We start from the raw sequence: 17,391 nt of genomic DNA, 5'->3' as shown, positions 1-17,391 counted from the left end.
TGGGGATCACATGCGAACAACTTAATACCTTTGAACTGCTGGGTCTCCTTCAGGGTGACTACCTCCTACTGGTGGCCACCTCTCTAGTGGGACACATGTTCAAGGCCAGGCTTGAGGCATCCCGGTCTCTCAGTTGCTGTGCACCAGTTCCTGGAAGCTTCCATGAATGCTGATCATCACCCAGAATGGGCACAAGCCTACAACATCGATCATGCTGGAGGATACAGTTAGAGTACTGCCCTTCCCTGTGCTGTATTCCATGGCCTGAGTTGTGCCAACAGCCTCGAAGGGGCAGTCATACATCGACTACAGTGTGCAGTCCCTGCCAGCTACAGTCATCCTGCTGACTGCAGCAGGTGATGCTGATTATGCAAGCCACTGCCCCTGTGTATCTGATGAACATGGCTCGCAGAGCTCTGCAGCTCACTGTTTCATCTCGGAGTGGATGGTTTCTCCTTCAGCTGGGACCACACCTCTTGAACTGAAGACATGTATGCCTATTTTGAGCTCCATCAACAACATGGGGGCCAATGAAATGATTCTAAAAAGCCCAAACCATGTGGTAAGAGACCAAGATTGTTGTTTATCCATTTCTTTCAACCAGCAGTAGTGTATGTTGTCATGAATGACTAGCCCGTAATTTGTACACTACACACATCAAAAAAAGTTTTGCATTAGCCCGGTTCCTAGAAATCCTGAAGATAGACATTAACTGTGGATATTGTATCACAGACACAGTCCCTTTGACTTTTCAGAGATATCACTAAACTCACCCAAAGATGTAAACAACCATGCATGAGCAGCTCCTATTAGACGGAGGGGGTCCAACAGCCAATCAGTTTCAGTCACTCCACCAGCAAAGGGGAACACGGCTCATGTCTGTAGTTCAACCATGTCTAGATGGTCAATTCTGTGGTTCTATCATGTCTGCATTGTTACTATGTGCCAGGAAGGGCTCTCAACAAGTGAAGTGTCCAGGTGTCTCATAGTGAACCAAAATGATGCTGTTCGGACATGGAGGAGATACAGAGAGGCAGGAACTGTTGATGACATGCCTTGCTCAGGCCCCCCCAAGGGCTACTACTGCAGTGGATGACTGCTACTTACAGATTATGGCTCAGAGGAACCCTGACAGCAACGCCACCATGTTGCATCATGCTTTTTGTGCAGCCACAGGATGTCGTGTTATGACTCAAACTGTGTGCAATAGGCTTCATGATGCACAAATTCACTTCCAATGTCCATGCCGAGGTCCATCTTTGCAACCACAACACTATGCAGCCCATACAGATGGGCCCATCACATGCCAAATGGACCGCTTAGGATTGGCATCATGTTCTCTTCACCGATGAGGTTGCATATGCCATCAACCAGACAATCATCGAAGACATGTTTGGAGGCAACCTGGTCAGGCTGAATGCCTTAGATACACTGTCCACCGAATACAGCAATGTGGAGATTCCCTGCTGTTTTGGGGTGGAATTAGGTGAGGCCAACGTACACTACTGGTGGTCAATGAAGGCAATGTAATGGCTGTATGATACATGAATGCCATCCTACGACCGATAGTGCAACCATATTGGCAGCATATTGGTGAGGCATTTGTCTTGATGGAGACAATTTGCATCCCCATCATGCATCTTGTGAATGACTTCCTTCAGGATAACAACACTGCTCAACTAGAGTGGCCAGCAATTTCTCCAGATATGAACACTATTGAACATGCCTGGGATAGATTGAAAAGGGCTGTTTATGGACGACATGATCCACCAACCACTCTGAGGGATCTACTCTGAATCACCATTGAGGAGTGAGACAATCTGGACCAGTAGTGCCTTGATGAACTTGTGGATAGCATGTCAAGACGAATACAGGCATGCATCAATGCGAGAGGATGTGCCACTGGATATTAGGGGTACTGGTGTGTACAGCAGTCTGGACCACCACCTCTGAAGGTCTCACTGTATGGTGGTACAACATGCAATGTGTGGTTTTCATGAGCAGTAAAAGGGGTGGAAATGACATTTACGTTGATCTCCACTACTCCAATTTTCTGTACAGGTTCCAGAACTCTCGGAACTGAGGTGATGCAAAACTTTTTTTGATGTGTGTACTTTTCATCCATAAACAGAACCTTGTGTAGAAACATCGCATCTCTTTTTAGTTTCCATAGCACTACATAGAGAACTAGAACCGATTTTGAAAATCACTGACAAGGAACCAAATGTGGAAAGGATGAAATATGTTATATTGTAGTATTAACAGAACAGTCCTTTTTGCTGACTCCACTCACACATTCAAGATGCTTTGTAATTACAAGTGGATTGTTTGTTTCTGCTTCTAAAATGACATCTTTGGTTACTGTTCTTTATATTTGGCATATTTTATTCCTCACACTTCCATTATCTGAATTTTTTAAAATGATGTTTGCAAAGACCAGTTGGGCAGGCTGGGCATGATGAGGATATCTTTCAGTACACAACTGCACTGCCATCGTAACAGTTTGGTGTCATCTACTGGACTATACATTATGAAAGTTGGAATAGTTTCACAAGCAAGTTGTCTGATCACTGTCACACCAGAGCACAGTCTGACAGTCTTCAAGTGCACAGGTAAACACATAAACTACATATGAGCTATGGGGTTTGCTTGAATTTGGTACAGAAGGCTTCTTCTCTTGCTGGTGGCACAATGATTTCTGGCACTGTTATGTTATTATTATTTGATGAAGCTCTCCACATATTACCTCCCTGTAGTCCTCTTTGCAGGTTAATTCCAATGACATAGAAAAACATACATATAGTTTATAGAAATAAAAATCAGTGTGAACAATACTCCACAAGCTACCTGAAGGTGTGTGGTGGAGGGTAGTTCTGATACTACTAATGGATGACCCTGTGCTCTTCCATTTGCGAATGGCATATGAGAGGAATGATTGTCAATAAACCTCTGTATCAGCTCTAATTTTTCAAATTTTATCATTGTGGTCATATGGTATCTACAAAAGTTAAAAATTACTAGTGTCAATGACAAAGTTCAAAACATTGTCAGCTCTATACCATAGTGAAAACTGCACATTAATACATTTTATCATTCTGGATATATTTCGGGTGACCTGTCTTAGTTACGTTACACTGAACTTGGAAAACATTTTATTTTTATGTAATATAGGCTACAACTGAAAAATAAATTGAGAATGAACAATGTAGGAAAGACAGATTGCTACTTACCATAAAGGAGACAAGTCAAGTTGCAGACAGGCACAATTAAAATGGTGTCTTTCAATTGTACCTGTCTGCAACTTTACATACCTTCTTTACGGTAAGTAGCAATCTGTATTTTTCTACATTGCTGATATTCCTACTGGAATTACCATTGTTTGATTAAATTTAGAATGAATGTAGTTTCTGTTCATTACAAACATCTTGACATAGCAGCAAATCCTAACAGGAAACGGTGGAGCCCGTGCAATAGTTTTTAATTTATATGTCACATATTTGTTTTATTTTGGGAGAGTTAAAATTCCAAGCCTGCTTGCAAACAGTTAATTGAAATAGTTAACATTTGTACAGTTCCAGAAAAAAAATGGCTCTGAGCACTATGGGACATAACACCTATGGTCATCGGTCCCCTAGAACCTAGAACTACTTAAACCTAACTAACCTAAGGACATCACACAACACCCAGTCATCACGAGGCAGAGAAAATCCCTGACCCCGCCGGGAATCGAACCCGGGAACCCAGGCGTGGGAAGCGAGAACGCTACCACACGACCACGAGATGCGGGCGTACAGTTCCAGAAATCTGAACAAATAAACACCAGCTTAACTTTCAGATTTTAATGCATATATTCCTATTTTCAAACTAGAGGGCAAGAAAGGAAATATTTGTTGACCTAAATCTTTGTTACAATTTACATAGATGAAATTGGTGATGAATGTTAGTGTTGTTGGATATGACTCAGAGGTAGCCTGTTCAAATTGTGGTGATGGATATAAACTTAGACACAAAGGAATTAAAGATATTAGCTGCCAGTGGGCATTGATTTAAATCAATGGAGAAAGCTGAAAATTTTTAGCAGACTGGTGTTTGAACTCAGATCTGCTTATTAGGCAGATGTGCCATCCTCACCTTCTGTTCTTTTGGACTGTTCGAAAGGACAGACACCATATATATAATTAAGGTGAGGACAATCAATGATCCCTTCAGTGCAGATGCACACCAAGCTTCGAACTGACGTAATGCCATGAGTAATGAGGATAATGTGCAAGGGGCGCTACATCAGAAGTGTGTGGATAAATGGAGAATTTGGGTCTGATGGGAGGTGTGCTGGGGTAGTCTGTGCAGTTGCAATGACTGCTATGTCCGGGTGGCATGGTGGTCTTTGCATCTGTATAGTAAGCAGGAGACCCGGCTTAGAATCCAATCTGGCACAAATTTTCAATTGATCAGTGCCCACTGGCAGCTAAGTCTTTAATTCCTTTGTGTCTTCATTCACAGTAGTTTCAGACTCACAAAACGTTTGGCCAGCAAGAGGAGAAGATGTAGTCATATAAAACTCCAGGTCACTAAACTTTGTGCCAATATCCTAAGTTAATTCCCACATTTTTCCACAGTGTTTCATGGAATAAGGGCATGTTGATACCCTTCATGGGGATCCATACATATGTTGTGGACATTGCTCGGTAGTCCTCTTGGTACTATTTAGGAAGAACAGGCTCCATGCCAAAACAAAGTTTCATTATCACAAAAATTTGATGACATACTCATGCATAACAGAATTCTAGAATGCACAAACATTCATTACAATCATCCACACACTATAGAGATACAGGACTTATATGTTGTAGCAGCTCTCAGGAAGGTAACAGCAACAATGGCAATCAACCTTCATTGGAAACTAATTATCCTAATTTTCATTGCCTGACTATGGACTGTCTGGCTTGAGACTACAGAAATAGATGACATTTAGGGAAAAGAAAGTACATCAGGATACAATGTTATGGAAATTAAATTTTAAACTGACTGGAATGGCAAAGTATTTTAAAAATAATGTTGATATCACTTATTTTTCTTCTTTGCTTTATATTTTGTTGCTGTCAGGTCTGGTTTGAATAATTGTTTAACTGATAAACATACTGAATGCCATACGTAATACAACATTTTATTAAACTGGAGTCTGTGAAAGTGTCTCAATTCAATGAATAATTTGTTTCACATTCATCCTGCTTCAGTAATAATAATAATAGTAATAATAATAATAATTGCCCTTAAGACCACAAAAAGAGGACAAGTACCTGGCCAGAAAGCAAAACTCTGGTGGAATGATAGAGTAAGGGAGGAACTTACAAAGAAAAACGAAGTATTCCACATATGGTTTCAGGAGAGAACATAGGAAGTAATGAAAGAACACAGTGTGAAAAAAACGGTGGCTAAGAGATACGTAGCAGGAGATGAAATGCATGGAAGAGTGGACAAAAGTGAGGGAAGAGAACACTGAGGGGACTAAGAAGGCTCTCTATGAGATGGTTAAGGCTAAGAATAGGGGCAGGATAAAAAATTCCAGGATGATCAATAAAGAAGGAAACGAAGTTGAGAATGTGCAGGAAATCAAAGTAGATGTGGATGGAACAGTTTGAAGGGTTCTTAAACCGCAATGGAAATGTAGAAGAGAAAAATTAGGAGCCAGGGAAAGTAGATAATGCTGAGATGGACCTAACCTACACATAAGTAGAGGAAGCAATAAAGACCATGAAAGGGGGAAAAGCACCTGGGCTGGATGAAATAACCGTGGAGATGGTGAAATGGAAGGACACCTGAAGATTGGAAAGAAGGAATCGTAGTGCCAATTTTATGAAGGGATGCAGGAAACTACACTAAAATTATAGGGAAATGACATTGATGTGTCATGCTGCCAAGGTATTTGACAATATTCTGGAAAAGGGAGTACAGACAATAGTAGTAGAACCGACCAAGGAAAATTATGAGTTTATACTAGGAAAGTCAACAGCTGATCTAATTTTTAGTGTAAGGCAGCTTCAAGAGAGACACTATGAATACAGAAATGATTTAGTAATGGTTTTTCTGAACATAGGGAAGGTGAATAATAATGTGGAAAGAAGCATGATCTGGGAAATGTGGTATCCCATCAAAATTCAAATGTACAACACATTCAGTCTGCCACCAATTGTCTTGGCACAACTTGGCCACTTGTAATAAACACTAGAGGCTCCACATCTACTGTCTGTAAAAACAGGCATATTTACTGACAGACTTATGGAAATTTATGTACAATGTAGTGACACCAGCATCACTCCAGGCAGTGCCACAATCACGGAAATATTTTTCTACACCAGTCAAGAGCCTCCTGGAAATCAAACATGTATAACCAGCTGCCAAACACATAGCCACACAGTCCTCGCCGAGCTCTCATCCTGGACACCACCTGTCTCCACAAGAAGCCATGCAGTAGTACCAATGATCACAGTCTTGAAGGACCCATCTACAGCATGCCCCTGAGTCACCTCACTATTGCATCAAGTGGTTGCTGCCTGCCACTTGCCTCAGCCTCATGGGTCCAGCTCCATATGTTCCACGAGCCACTACACCATCACCGTGCAGCCACTGCTTACCTACCAACTGCGGCCTTGCTGGCATTGCTTACCTTATTTTCTTTGGTCCACTCAGCCATCAACAGGTGCAGTCACTGCTTATTACTGACAGTTGCCTCATGGGACTTAGCACTTACGGACATTAGGAGAAATTTCCTATTTCAGTGATCAAACATATAATCTGTGCGAACTTCCTATTAACAGAGTCAGTGCTAACCTTATTTCTCATTGTCAAGAAGTGGCTCCTTATTAATTCTTATCATCAAACAAAGACTGTCATTTTCTTGTTATTCGTGCTCCATATTCAATGAATAATAAAGCACTATTCATCACAGCCAATGGTACATCAATAAGTGTGTTGTTCCCCTTGTGGTCACCGATGTAAACAGAAACCATTCGTAAACACCATTTTTTCATCTCCTACTCACACTCCAAATCTTGTCATTATCTCATCCATAATGGACATAAAAAGTAGGGGGGGGGGGGGGGGGGGGGGAGATAGTGCACTCCCTTGCTTCAACACATTTTTCTGTTCAAACCAGTCTGTCTTCTCTTCTCTTAATTTTACACAACTCAGAATTCTTCGACACATTTCCTTCATTCTTATCTTAGACACCCTTTCAATTCCTGTTTTATGAATGGTTTCCCTTTACATCCGTGATGCTTATTGATTGTGATGAGTAGTGCTTTATTGTGTCACTGAACATGGAGCATAAATAGTGAGAAAATGACAGTCACTGCTTGATGATAAGAACTACATAAAGATTCACTTCTTGACAATGAGATAAGGTTCCTATTAGCAGATACAGTGCCAACCTAATTTCTCATCGTCAAGAAGTGACTCTTTATTTAATTCTTATTATCAAGCAGAGACAGTCATTTTCTTGTGATTCATGCTCCATGTTCAGTGACTTAATAAAGCACTATTCATCATGATTGGTGGCATATTAATAAGTGTGCTGTTCCCCTTGTGGTCACAGATGTAAACACAAACCATTCCAAAAGAGGAATTGGAAGGCTGTCTATGATAGAAATGAAGGAAATGTATGAAGGAATTCTGAGTTGTGTGAAAGGAGGAGGAGAGTGACAGACTGGTTTGAACAGAAAAATATACTGAATGAAGGGAGTGCACTACCCCCCTACTTTTCATGACCATTACGGATGAGGGAATGACAAGAGTTGCAGTGTGAATAGGAGATGAAAATATGGAAGCAATGGTATTTGCAGATGATTTAATGCGTGGGGAAATGGAAAAGAGATATACAAGATAGGCTAAATGTTTGGGAGGAAGTGGTAGGATAATATGGATTGAAATTTACTGTAAAGCAGTTTGAAGTGATGGTGACAGTGAGGAATAAGAGAAGAGTACAAATGAATACAAATAAAAGTGGTCAATTACTAAAGAAAGAGGAAAATTTCAAGTACCTAGAGAGCATAACAGAAGATAGCAGGGAGAATAATAAGAGGATTATTGAAAGGGGAGGGCAAGCATATTGTCTCCCGCATAGTGTAAGTAGCCTGGTCTGGAGCAAGGATGTACCACCAAAAAGCAAGCACATATTATAGTGAGTGCTATGCTCCAATATTCACACATACATCAGGGCCATTCTACCAAGGGATCAAAGTCTGCTACCTGCTTTACTCATGACAGCATATGTGATCATTCCATTTCATTTCGTAGGGACTAAGCATTACACACAGCAATTTGTATGAGTTTACCAGTTCCAACTGTGACTCCCTGATGATATATTGTTTTGTAGTGCACAATTTTACATTTCTGAATATTTAAACCAAGTCGCCAATCTCAGCACCACTTTGAAATCTTATCAAAGCCTGACTGGATATTTTTGCAGCTTTGTTCAGACTGCACTTCATTGTAGATAACTGCATCATCTGCAAAGAGTCTGAGGTTACTATTAATATTGTATGCAAGGGACCCAACACACTTCCCTGGGGTACACCCAAAGTTACTTCTACATCTGTCGATGAGTCTCCATCCAAGATAACATGCTGAATCCTCCCTACCAATAAATCCTCAATCAGTCACGTTTCATCTGATACCTCATATAATTGTACTTTTGATAACAAGAGTAGGTGTGGTACTGAGTCAAATGCTGCCTTGATACATGGCTTTCAGGATATCAGTTGACAAAAGTGTGAGTTGAGTTTACCGTGATCTATGTTTCCAAAATCCCAGGTGCTTGGCATGGAGGAGGTCATTTTGTTTGAGATACCTCATTATGTTTGAGCTCAGGATACGTTCTAGGATTCTGCGACAAATAGGTGTCATGGATCTTGGATAGTAGTTTGGTGGATCACTCCTGCTACCCTTCTTGTAGACAAGTGTGACCTGTGATTTCTTCACACTACTGGGCACAGTTTTCTGTTGAAGGATCTACGACAGATTACAGTTGACAGAGGGGCTAACTCAGCCATGAATTGGGTATAGAATCTGACAGGGATTCCATTGAGCCCAGCTGTTTCTCAATACCACTGACGATTTTATCTATTTCATTCATCTTTTCACTGATGCAAGAATTATTTATAAACTAACAGGTAGGAGCAACTAATGCTAGCTATTTCTTTAAAGTATACTAACAGCAAATTATGCCTAGTGCTAATCAACTCACACTGACAATTACAGGAATCACAATTTGGATACTTCATAACTGTGTACTGTGAGTAAAACAGATACTTTAAAAAAGCTGCTGCTTATCCTCTTAAACTACTTATGTGCTGTTTTTATATAATACTCACACAAAGCATTTACTTTACATGAACCACAGTCAAGTATATATATGTACTGACAATTCCAGGATGCAGCCAATACAAATATTAGAGTTATGTGGAATTTACATAATGAGTCTAAACATTCTCATAAATTGTATAAGTAGTGGCTAATGAGGTATTCTTTTACCTTTTTTTTTAACATATTGGGATTTTCAGTTCCCTGCTTGATGTCTACTTACAACCTGTTGCAAACTTCCAGACCAGTTTAGAAAATTCCATACTAAACACTAGATATGGATGGATCGTACCTATAACCTACCTTACAATTAAGAGTGCTTTATAAATAAAGCACTTCATGCAAACAAAGTTAAAAATATGGTATAACAGTAAAACTTTTACACAGATCTCAGTTTCAACAACTCTGTGGAATGAGAACACCACTACAGATGAGAAATAGTAGGTCCTACAAACTGGAATCATTTCAGTCATCGACCCTAAAGTTGGTTTGATGCAGTTCTATGTACCTGTTGCTAGCCAGATAGCCTCTTGTTTTCAGTGTAACTGCTGCACCCTACTTAATCTACAATCTGCCTTACATGCTTTATATACACATCTAGGTCTGCCCCTGAAAGATGTTTTTCCTTCCACCAAACCTTCATCTATAGTTTTCAGCAACAACTGTTGTTGTACTATGTGCCTATTCCACCTCTTTGAATCATATTCTTAATTAGACCTTTTTTTCATTGACTTGCTGGTAGGACACCTACATTCCCGCCTTGCTCAAATCAATACTATCTTCAACAGTCTCTCTAGATATTTCCAAGGTTTTTAATCATTTCTGATAACCCACGTTTCTTATTATTTTCCTTCAATTGTATATATTAGACTCAAGTTTTACATCGACTGATTTCAAAGCTAAATAGCTTAATTTGCAGATACCTTGACTGGGTGCATGGATCACTCATGAGCTGGAAACTTGTACTGTCTCATACAAATCCAGGGTTTGGATTTCCAATTCGTGTGAACTATCTTAACTTGAAAAATTACATAATTACATAGTTACAACACCTGTTGTGGTCTGCAACCTTAAGTCTGGTTGACTGTAGCAATCTGCCCTGTGTGCGCCCATTCATCTACATAACTAGTGCAACCTCTGTTCATCTGAACCTGCTTACTGCATTCAAGCTTTGGTCTCCCTCTACAATTAATGATACACTCCCTCCATTACCAAATCAGTGATTCTCTGATGCCTCATGATGTGTCTTATTAACCAATCCCTTCTTTTTAGTCATGCGTTACCATAAATTTCTGTTTTTGCCAATCCGATTCGATACCTCTTCATTAGTTATTCAATCAATCTATCTAATCTTCAGCATTCTTCTGTAGTACTGAATTTCAAAAGCTTCAATTTTCTTCTTGTGTGAACTTTTCACTGTCCATGTTACAATTCCATATGTGGCTACACTCCACACAAATACTTTCAGAAAAGGCTTCTTAATACTTAATTTATTCTACATATTGACAGATTTCTCTTTTTCAGAAATGCTGTCGCTGGTCTACATTGTATGTCCTCTCCAGTTCAACCATCATCAGCTGTTTTCCTGTCCAAACAGCAAAACTAATCTACTGCTTTTAGTATCTGATGATTTCCTCAGTAACACCTGATTCAATTAAACCACATTCCATTTGGCCATCATCAGTTATTCTGCTCCCGAAATAGGAAAACTAAGCTACTGCTTTCAGTGTCTAATTTCCTAATCTATATTTCCTCACCAGCACCCAATTTAATTAAACTACATTCCATTTAATTTATATTTATGTTCTCATAACATCTTTCCATGACACTATACATTCCATTCAACTGCTCACCCAAGCCCTTTGCCGCCTCAGCAAAGACTGTGAAGTTTTTATTTCTTTTCCCAGTACTTTAATTTGCTCTCCACATTTCTCCTTGGATTGATTTAATGCTTGATTAATGTACAGACTCAACAATGTCCGTTCTCTCTCGACAACTGCTCCCCCTCCAAGTCCTTTAAATCTTGTAACTCCAGTCTAGTTCTACCGCAAGCTGTAAATAACCTTTCACTTCCTATATTTTACCTCTGCTACCTTCAGAATTTCAAAGTGCATTCTAGTCAACATTGTCAAGAGCTTTTTCTCAATCTACAAGTGTCATAAACATAGGTTTGATTTTCATTAATCTATCTTCTAATGTAAGCTGTAATGTCAGTACTGTCTCATAGGTTCTTACACTTCTCTGGAACTCAAGTTGATCTCCTTGATGCTAGCTTCTATCAGTTTTTCCACTGCTCTGGTAATAATTTATATCAATATTTTGCAATTACAGCTGAGTAAACCGCTGTTCTATAATATTCACACGTGTCAGACCTACTATCTTTGGAATTGGACTGTTATATTCTTTGCACAACAGGATGAATACTTCTTTCATTACTATACTTTAAACATTAAGTTTAAGTATGATAGTACAGCCAGTTTAATCTTCAGAACTGTCATCCAACTTTAAATGCAGTCTTTAATTCTGTCAGTCAACTTTAAACTATATTTTGATGATGCTGTTGTTCATTTCAAGAGCAAAACTGGTAAACAAAAAATGCAAAGGGCAACTTGCGGCTGTTTTCAAAAACTTACATTTTTCTTGCTCTCCCAATGATGTCAGCAATTCTGATGGAATGTGTTCTGCTTCAAGGGCCTTGTTTTGACTTAGGTCTCTGTTAAACTCTTCTTGCAGTATCATATCTATCATCTCATCTACTAACTGTTCTTTTTCTGTAATATTGTCCTGAAGTTTCTTTTCCGTTGTATAGTGCGATAGACTCCTTCCACCTCTCAGCTTCCTCTTTTTTGCTTATTACTGCCTTTCTATCTGAGCTATTGCTTCCAATACATTTGTTTCTCTTTCCTTCAATGGTTCAAATGGCTCTGAGCACTATGGGACTCAACTGCTGAGGTCATTAGTCCCCTAGAACTTAGAACTAGTTAAACCTAACTAACCTAAGGACATCACAAACATCCATGCCCAAGGCAGGATTCGAACCTGCGACCGTAGCAGTCTGGCGGTTCCAGACTGCAGCGCCTTTAACAGCACGGCCACTTCGGCCGGCTTTCCTTCAATGGGCTCTTTAATTTTCTCATAGGCAATATCTATCTTTCTCCTAGTTATACATGCTGCTAACCATTTCTGCTTATCCATGTAGCACTTATTGTCAATATTATTTTATAAGCATCTGTATCCGATCTACCACACTTCAAGTGCTGCATGTTCATATTTTCTTGCTTCATCAGTTAAATTGAATATCTTGTGTGTCATCCAACTATTTCTAATGGGCCTTGTCTTTCTTGCTACTTGATCCTCCCCTGTCTTTACTATTTTATCTCTCAAAGTTACCAATTCACCTTCCATTGTATTCCTTTCCCACATTTATGTCAACCATTATTAATGCCCCTTTAATTATCTCAACAATCTTTGGTTCTTTCAGTATATCTGAGTCCAACTTTCTGTAGTTACTTCACTTTTCATCTGAAGTTCATAACTAATAAATTATGGTCAGAGTCTATATCTGCCCCTGGAAATGTACTTCTGTTTAAAATCTGGTTTTGAGAGCTCTGTCTTACCTTAAATTATGTATAACTATACAGTTGCAATATATCCTCAAATTAAGCTGGTACAGGTACATGAAGATTGAATTAGAATACCTTGTGTTTGTAGGAGACAGCATGAGTTTCTGATTTTGACTGATTCAAGCATCAAACCGCCTGAAGATGAAGCTATCTATCTTTACAATCAGTAACATATAAAAGTAACACCATCAAGTGCAGCAGATGGGAAAAAGTTGTCTTTCATCAATGCTGACCAGCTAATATCCCTGTACCTTCTATCAATATGGTATAGAGAAGATTAATGTCTCACTTCTGCCATCCTCATTGTCCAAGTTTTGTACTTGTACAGAGTTGTCTTGCAAACTGGTTTCCAAGGAGTTTATTCTGGAGCAAAAATTATGTAAATAACACATATAAATTATGAAATGTGTACAGTTGGTGTTTTGAATGAGAATAACAACAGCTTTGTTCAGATTTATCCACCTTATGCTTGGATCATTTAATTTTCCTATCCAGTTTACCATTCAGAAATAGTGCTGCTGTAACCATGTGAGCTGCTTGACTTATTGTGCACTGGGATAGGAAAATGTTTAGTATGTTAATCCTGTTACAATTAAAAATTGCTCTTTGTGATTCTATAAAGCATTGAGTTTATAAAGAAACACGGAATTCATTCGAATTACTAAATAATTTTTACGTATGAATAAGGCCAATACCTTGACCACATTATTCAAACTCTGGATACTGCATTAGTAAAAGTCTGGATATTGTTAATACAAACTTTTATGAAATTGCAGGGTAGATAAGGCTTCTTCATAACTGTAAGAATTCAAGAGAAATAACCACAAGGATACATGCAAGTCTCTATCTTAATAAGATGGGAGGTAGAGCTGAAGGATACTCACTGCTACGTAAATTATGCTATGTGACAGAATGGAAAACAATGCATTGCATTTTCATGTTCTATAGCGACATTACATATTCCCACTTCATAAGTAAACAAGAAAAACTGCTGTTACTGTTCCTGCTTGCATTTGGGTACTGCAAATACTAATGTTCGTTTCTTATTTACTTCTGAGGGCGAGCTAAGTGATATGAACGATTTAAAATTCAACAGAACAGTACAGAAGTTGCACAGATAATACTGTGTCGTATGACAAAACAAATTTAAAATCATCTTTGAGGGGGGGGGGGGGGGGGGGTGCACGAACCAATAAACATTCCATATGTAAACGAACATGGCAATTTAGAATATGCAAACAATGATAACAGATTTTTGCGAATTATATAGGCAAAGCTCAATATTCGAAGCCACTCTATAAGAAAAGCACGAGTTACCAGGCATTATTACACAACTCAACAGTCTGATGGCGCAGTAGTAGTAGTAGTATAGCTTTATTCATCCGTAGATCTCTTTTTACAAGGGCATATACAGTAATACATTGTCTTCCTCATACATTAGTACATATAAAAAGTATAGTATTATATTCACAGAACGACAAAAATTATGAAGAAACGAGGAATTCTTCGTTCTGTGATTCGTTACAACTGTTGCCCTAGTGAATGCTACCGTTCGTGTTACTACATGTACATACAAATATGAAAAATTGTGAAGCTGGGATGGAAACGACAATCATTAACTTTTTAAAAAGTGTTTGCTGTTGTTTATAACATAGGCTACGTGCCACTCGGCAAGAATCTATTATGCGGGTGACTCGGGGAAAAATTAATTCATAAAATGAAGGCATAACCTGGAATATATTCCACGTATTGCCCTATGCGGCTGCAACGCCATGCGGAATGCCACAATTAGTATCGCTGAACGACATTTACATGTAAATTCGTAGGATGTCTGTCCATTTTCACGAATGAAACAGCGCACGCCTAACGCTGCAACAAGTTTAATCGACGCCTCGCGCGGCTAATCAATAGTGGCACCCTTAATCGATACAATTCGTGACTATTGTATACATAGGGCCCGGATAAAACAATTTGATCTCTCTTTTAAGCTGCACAAAGCTTGTGAATTCTATTATACAGACCAGACAGTATTCGCGTCGTAGTAATGGTAGTACTATGATAACCGTAGTGACAGGATAAGACGCTTTTTAAACATATTTGCGTATACCGTGACAAAAATATGATAATTCATTACAAAGACGGTAATGGAAAGCTAAAGAAATGCAAGGGCGAAGCAACAAAAATTGTTAGGAAAGACTGCTTACATTTCTTCATTGACGAAATTAGTCTTTTCTTAAGACCAGGTAACGTTCTTTGCAACAGTGAGGTCACCACGACCACTTCGATTTAACTGAGACCTTAAGGTCTACCTGCATATAATTTACCTTCTTTAAAATCGGCGTTCGGAAAGATCAAAAGATGCTGAGTGATCTCTGGAAATGTCCTGAAAGGATAAAGAATGGGGGACTAGGCCGTGCAGGCCTATATTATTTATGTTTCAACGAACTTGCGCAATTAGTAGGCCTAAACACTTTACGCACCGTAAACTTATAGTTTAAAATTTTTATTTATTCCATCGTGATTAAGTAATTACTCGTATATCTTAAAGAACGTTGTAGCTGACGAGACACTAAAGAAATTAAAAGAAATATTCTAACAAAAGAATAAAATCTGAAGATTTTTTATCGCATTTAAACTTACATTGCAGAGAAAATCGGACCGCAGCACATTTCGCGGAATACGAATAACGCTATCTCGTAAAATTTATAGCAGGTCTCACGGTGCCCTTATCAGCGCATGATAGAGGAAGACAGGCGAAGGCACACATGTTAAAGGGACTGTACTGTAGAGCTGTAGTTGGCAGTGAAGAATTTTTAGCAGAAAACGGATGCTGTGTGGCCGTTTCGAAACCACCGTTGCGAAACGCGGCGGGGCAGTCGTGCTCCTGCCCTGTCCTCCTGCAAATGACCGGCTGGCGCCGACTATATTAACCTCGGTGCTATTTATAAATCTCAGCTCCCGGGTGGGACGATTTGCGCAGGTTGACGAGATCAACACGCGAGGCGAGGACGATGTTACGCCAGCAGTTCGGCTCGGTCAGTGCTGCTGGCAACTACGAAGCTGCAGAGAGCACTGACACGCACAGACAAAAAGAGAAACACACACACTATATATATATATATATATATATATATATATATATATATATATATATATATATATATAGTAATTACACGCACATGTGAAATCGGCATGCGGGGGAAGTAGAACGCTATGCAAACGGCGGCCAATTGGCACACTCACCGGCGTAGTGTGGTACTGCAACAGTCCGTTTATTCTCGCGGCGCAAGTCTTCCTCGACAAAAGCCGCGGTTCGTACCCCGGGCGGTCGCTTGCTGGGAGGGAGGCGATGTGCCGGCGTGCGGCGAGCTGCGGGGGGCAAAGCCAAAAGTGGTCGGCACAGCCGCAGACGACGTTTCTCGCGGTGGCCCGAAGTACTCCCGAATGGCACGCGCCGTTCATGCCATACATCGCAAGAACGTGGGATGCGTCGTCGGCACAGCGATCTAGTGCGTGGCGTGGGTGACCCTGAGCTCTTATTGTCTTGTCTGTGGGGGGACAGGAACAGGTGCCGGCAGCGACGACCGCCCTTAGGGAGTGCGCGGCTCCATCTTTGCGAGCAGACGGCCTGGCGCTGCGCCCAGGGCGCACGCGCCGCTGGCGGACATCGATTGGCAGTTGTCGGGGGCGGGTCTGGAGACAGACAGGTGCTAGACAGGGCAGCGTCATTCCAGTCGAAGTCCTGGAATTCGGCTGGGGTGACGGAGTACGTCGCCGTCTTCTCCACTTATCGCATTTAGATTTACTTGTTGCGTATCTAGCTTCCACATCTACACATGCACGGTGAATCACCTGCAACTTGTACCCCTTTTATTTCGTGAACCGTTCAACATATTGACACGAGGTTCCGGTATTTGATAGTACCCAGAGGGATATGCAATTTTAATAGCCTGAATCGGCTATTATGGTGGGCTCTAAAGCCATTTAAGTATCACAAATAACATTGACTGGACTAGGTGAAATTCGAATGGCCACAACTACATGACTGAAGAGAAATACTATTACAGAAAACCTATGGGCACAACTAAAACGGTGTTAGGTAACAGCCGGCCGCAGTGGCCGAGCGGTTCTAGGCGCTACAGTCTGGAACAGCGAGACCGCTACGGTCGCAGGTTCGAATCGTGCCTCGGGCATGGATGTGTGTGATGTCCTTAGGTTAGTTAGGTTTAAGTAATTCTAAGTTCTAGGGGACTGATGACCTCAGAAGTTAAGTCCCATAGTGTTCAGGGCCATTTGAACCATTTTTTTGTTAGGTAACACAGAGGAGACAGTGCATCAAAGACCAATTTTTAGTACTGAAAAAAGATCTGAATAAATAAAAAATTAGAGAGGAAAAAGTAAGATAATAACT

General features: G+C 40.1%; 1 protein-coding gene across 4 annotated transcripts in view; it reads right to left on the bottom strand.

Moving 5' to 3' along the window:
• The window catches only part of LOC124624733 (glutaminase kidney isoform, mitochondrial), a 127,224-nt gene extending 110,618 nt beyond the window's left edge, over positions 1 to 16,606 (bottom strand). For 2 of the 4 annotated variants that reach the window (XM_047149125.1, XM_047149126.1), the window contains exon 1: positions 16,224 to 16,606. In XM_047149125.1, the coding sequence (XP_047005081.1) occupies positions 16,224 to 16,451 (228 nt within the window). In that variant the 5' untranslated portion in view covers positions 16,452 to 16,606. Of the gene's footprint in view, positions 1 to 14,792; positions 14,836 to 16,223 lie in introns of those variants that run through there. The other 2 variants (XM_047149127.1, XM_047149128.1) reach the window with 1 other exon arrangement.
• Positions 16,607 to 17,391: the final 785 nt, after the last annotated feature.

Source organism: Schistocerca americana, chromosome 1 (genome assembly GCF_021461395.2).
Source record: "Schistocerca americana isolate TAMUIC-IGC-003095 chromosome 1, iqSchAmer2.1, whole genome shotgun sequence".
Lineage (NCBI taxonomy): Eukaryota > Metazoa > Arthropoda > Insecta > Orthoptera > Acrididae > Schistocerca > Schistocerca americana.
This window is presented reverse-complemented; position numbering and strand designations above follow the sequence as displayed.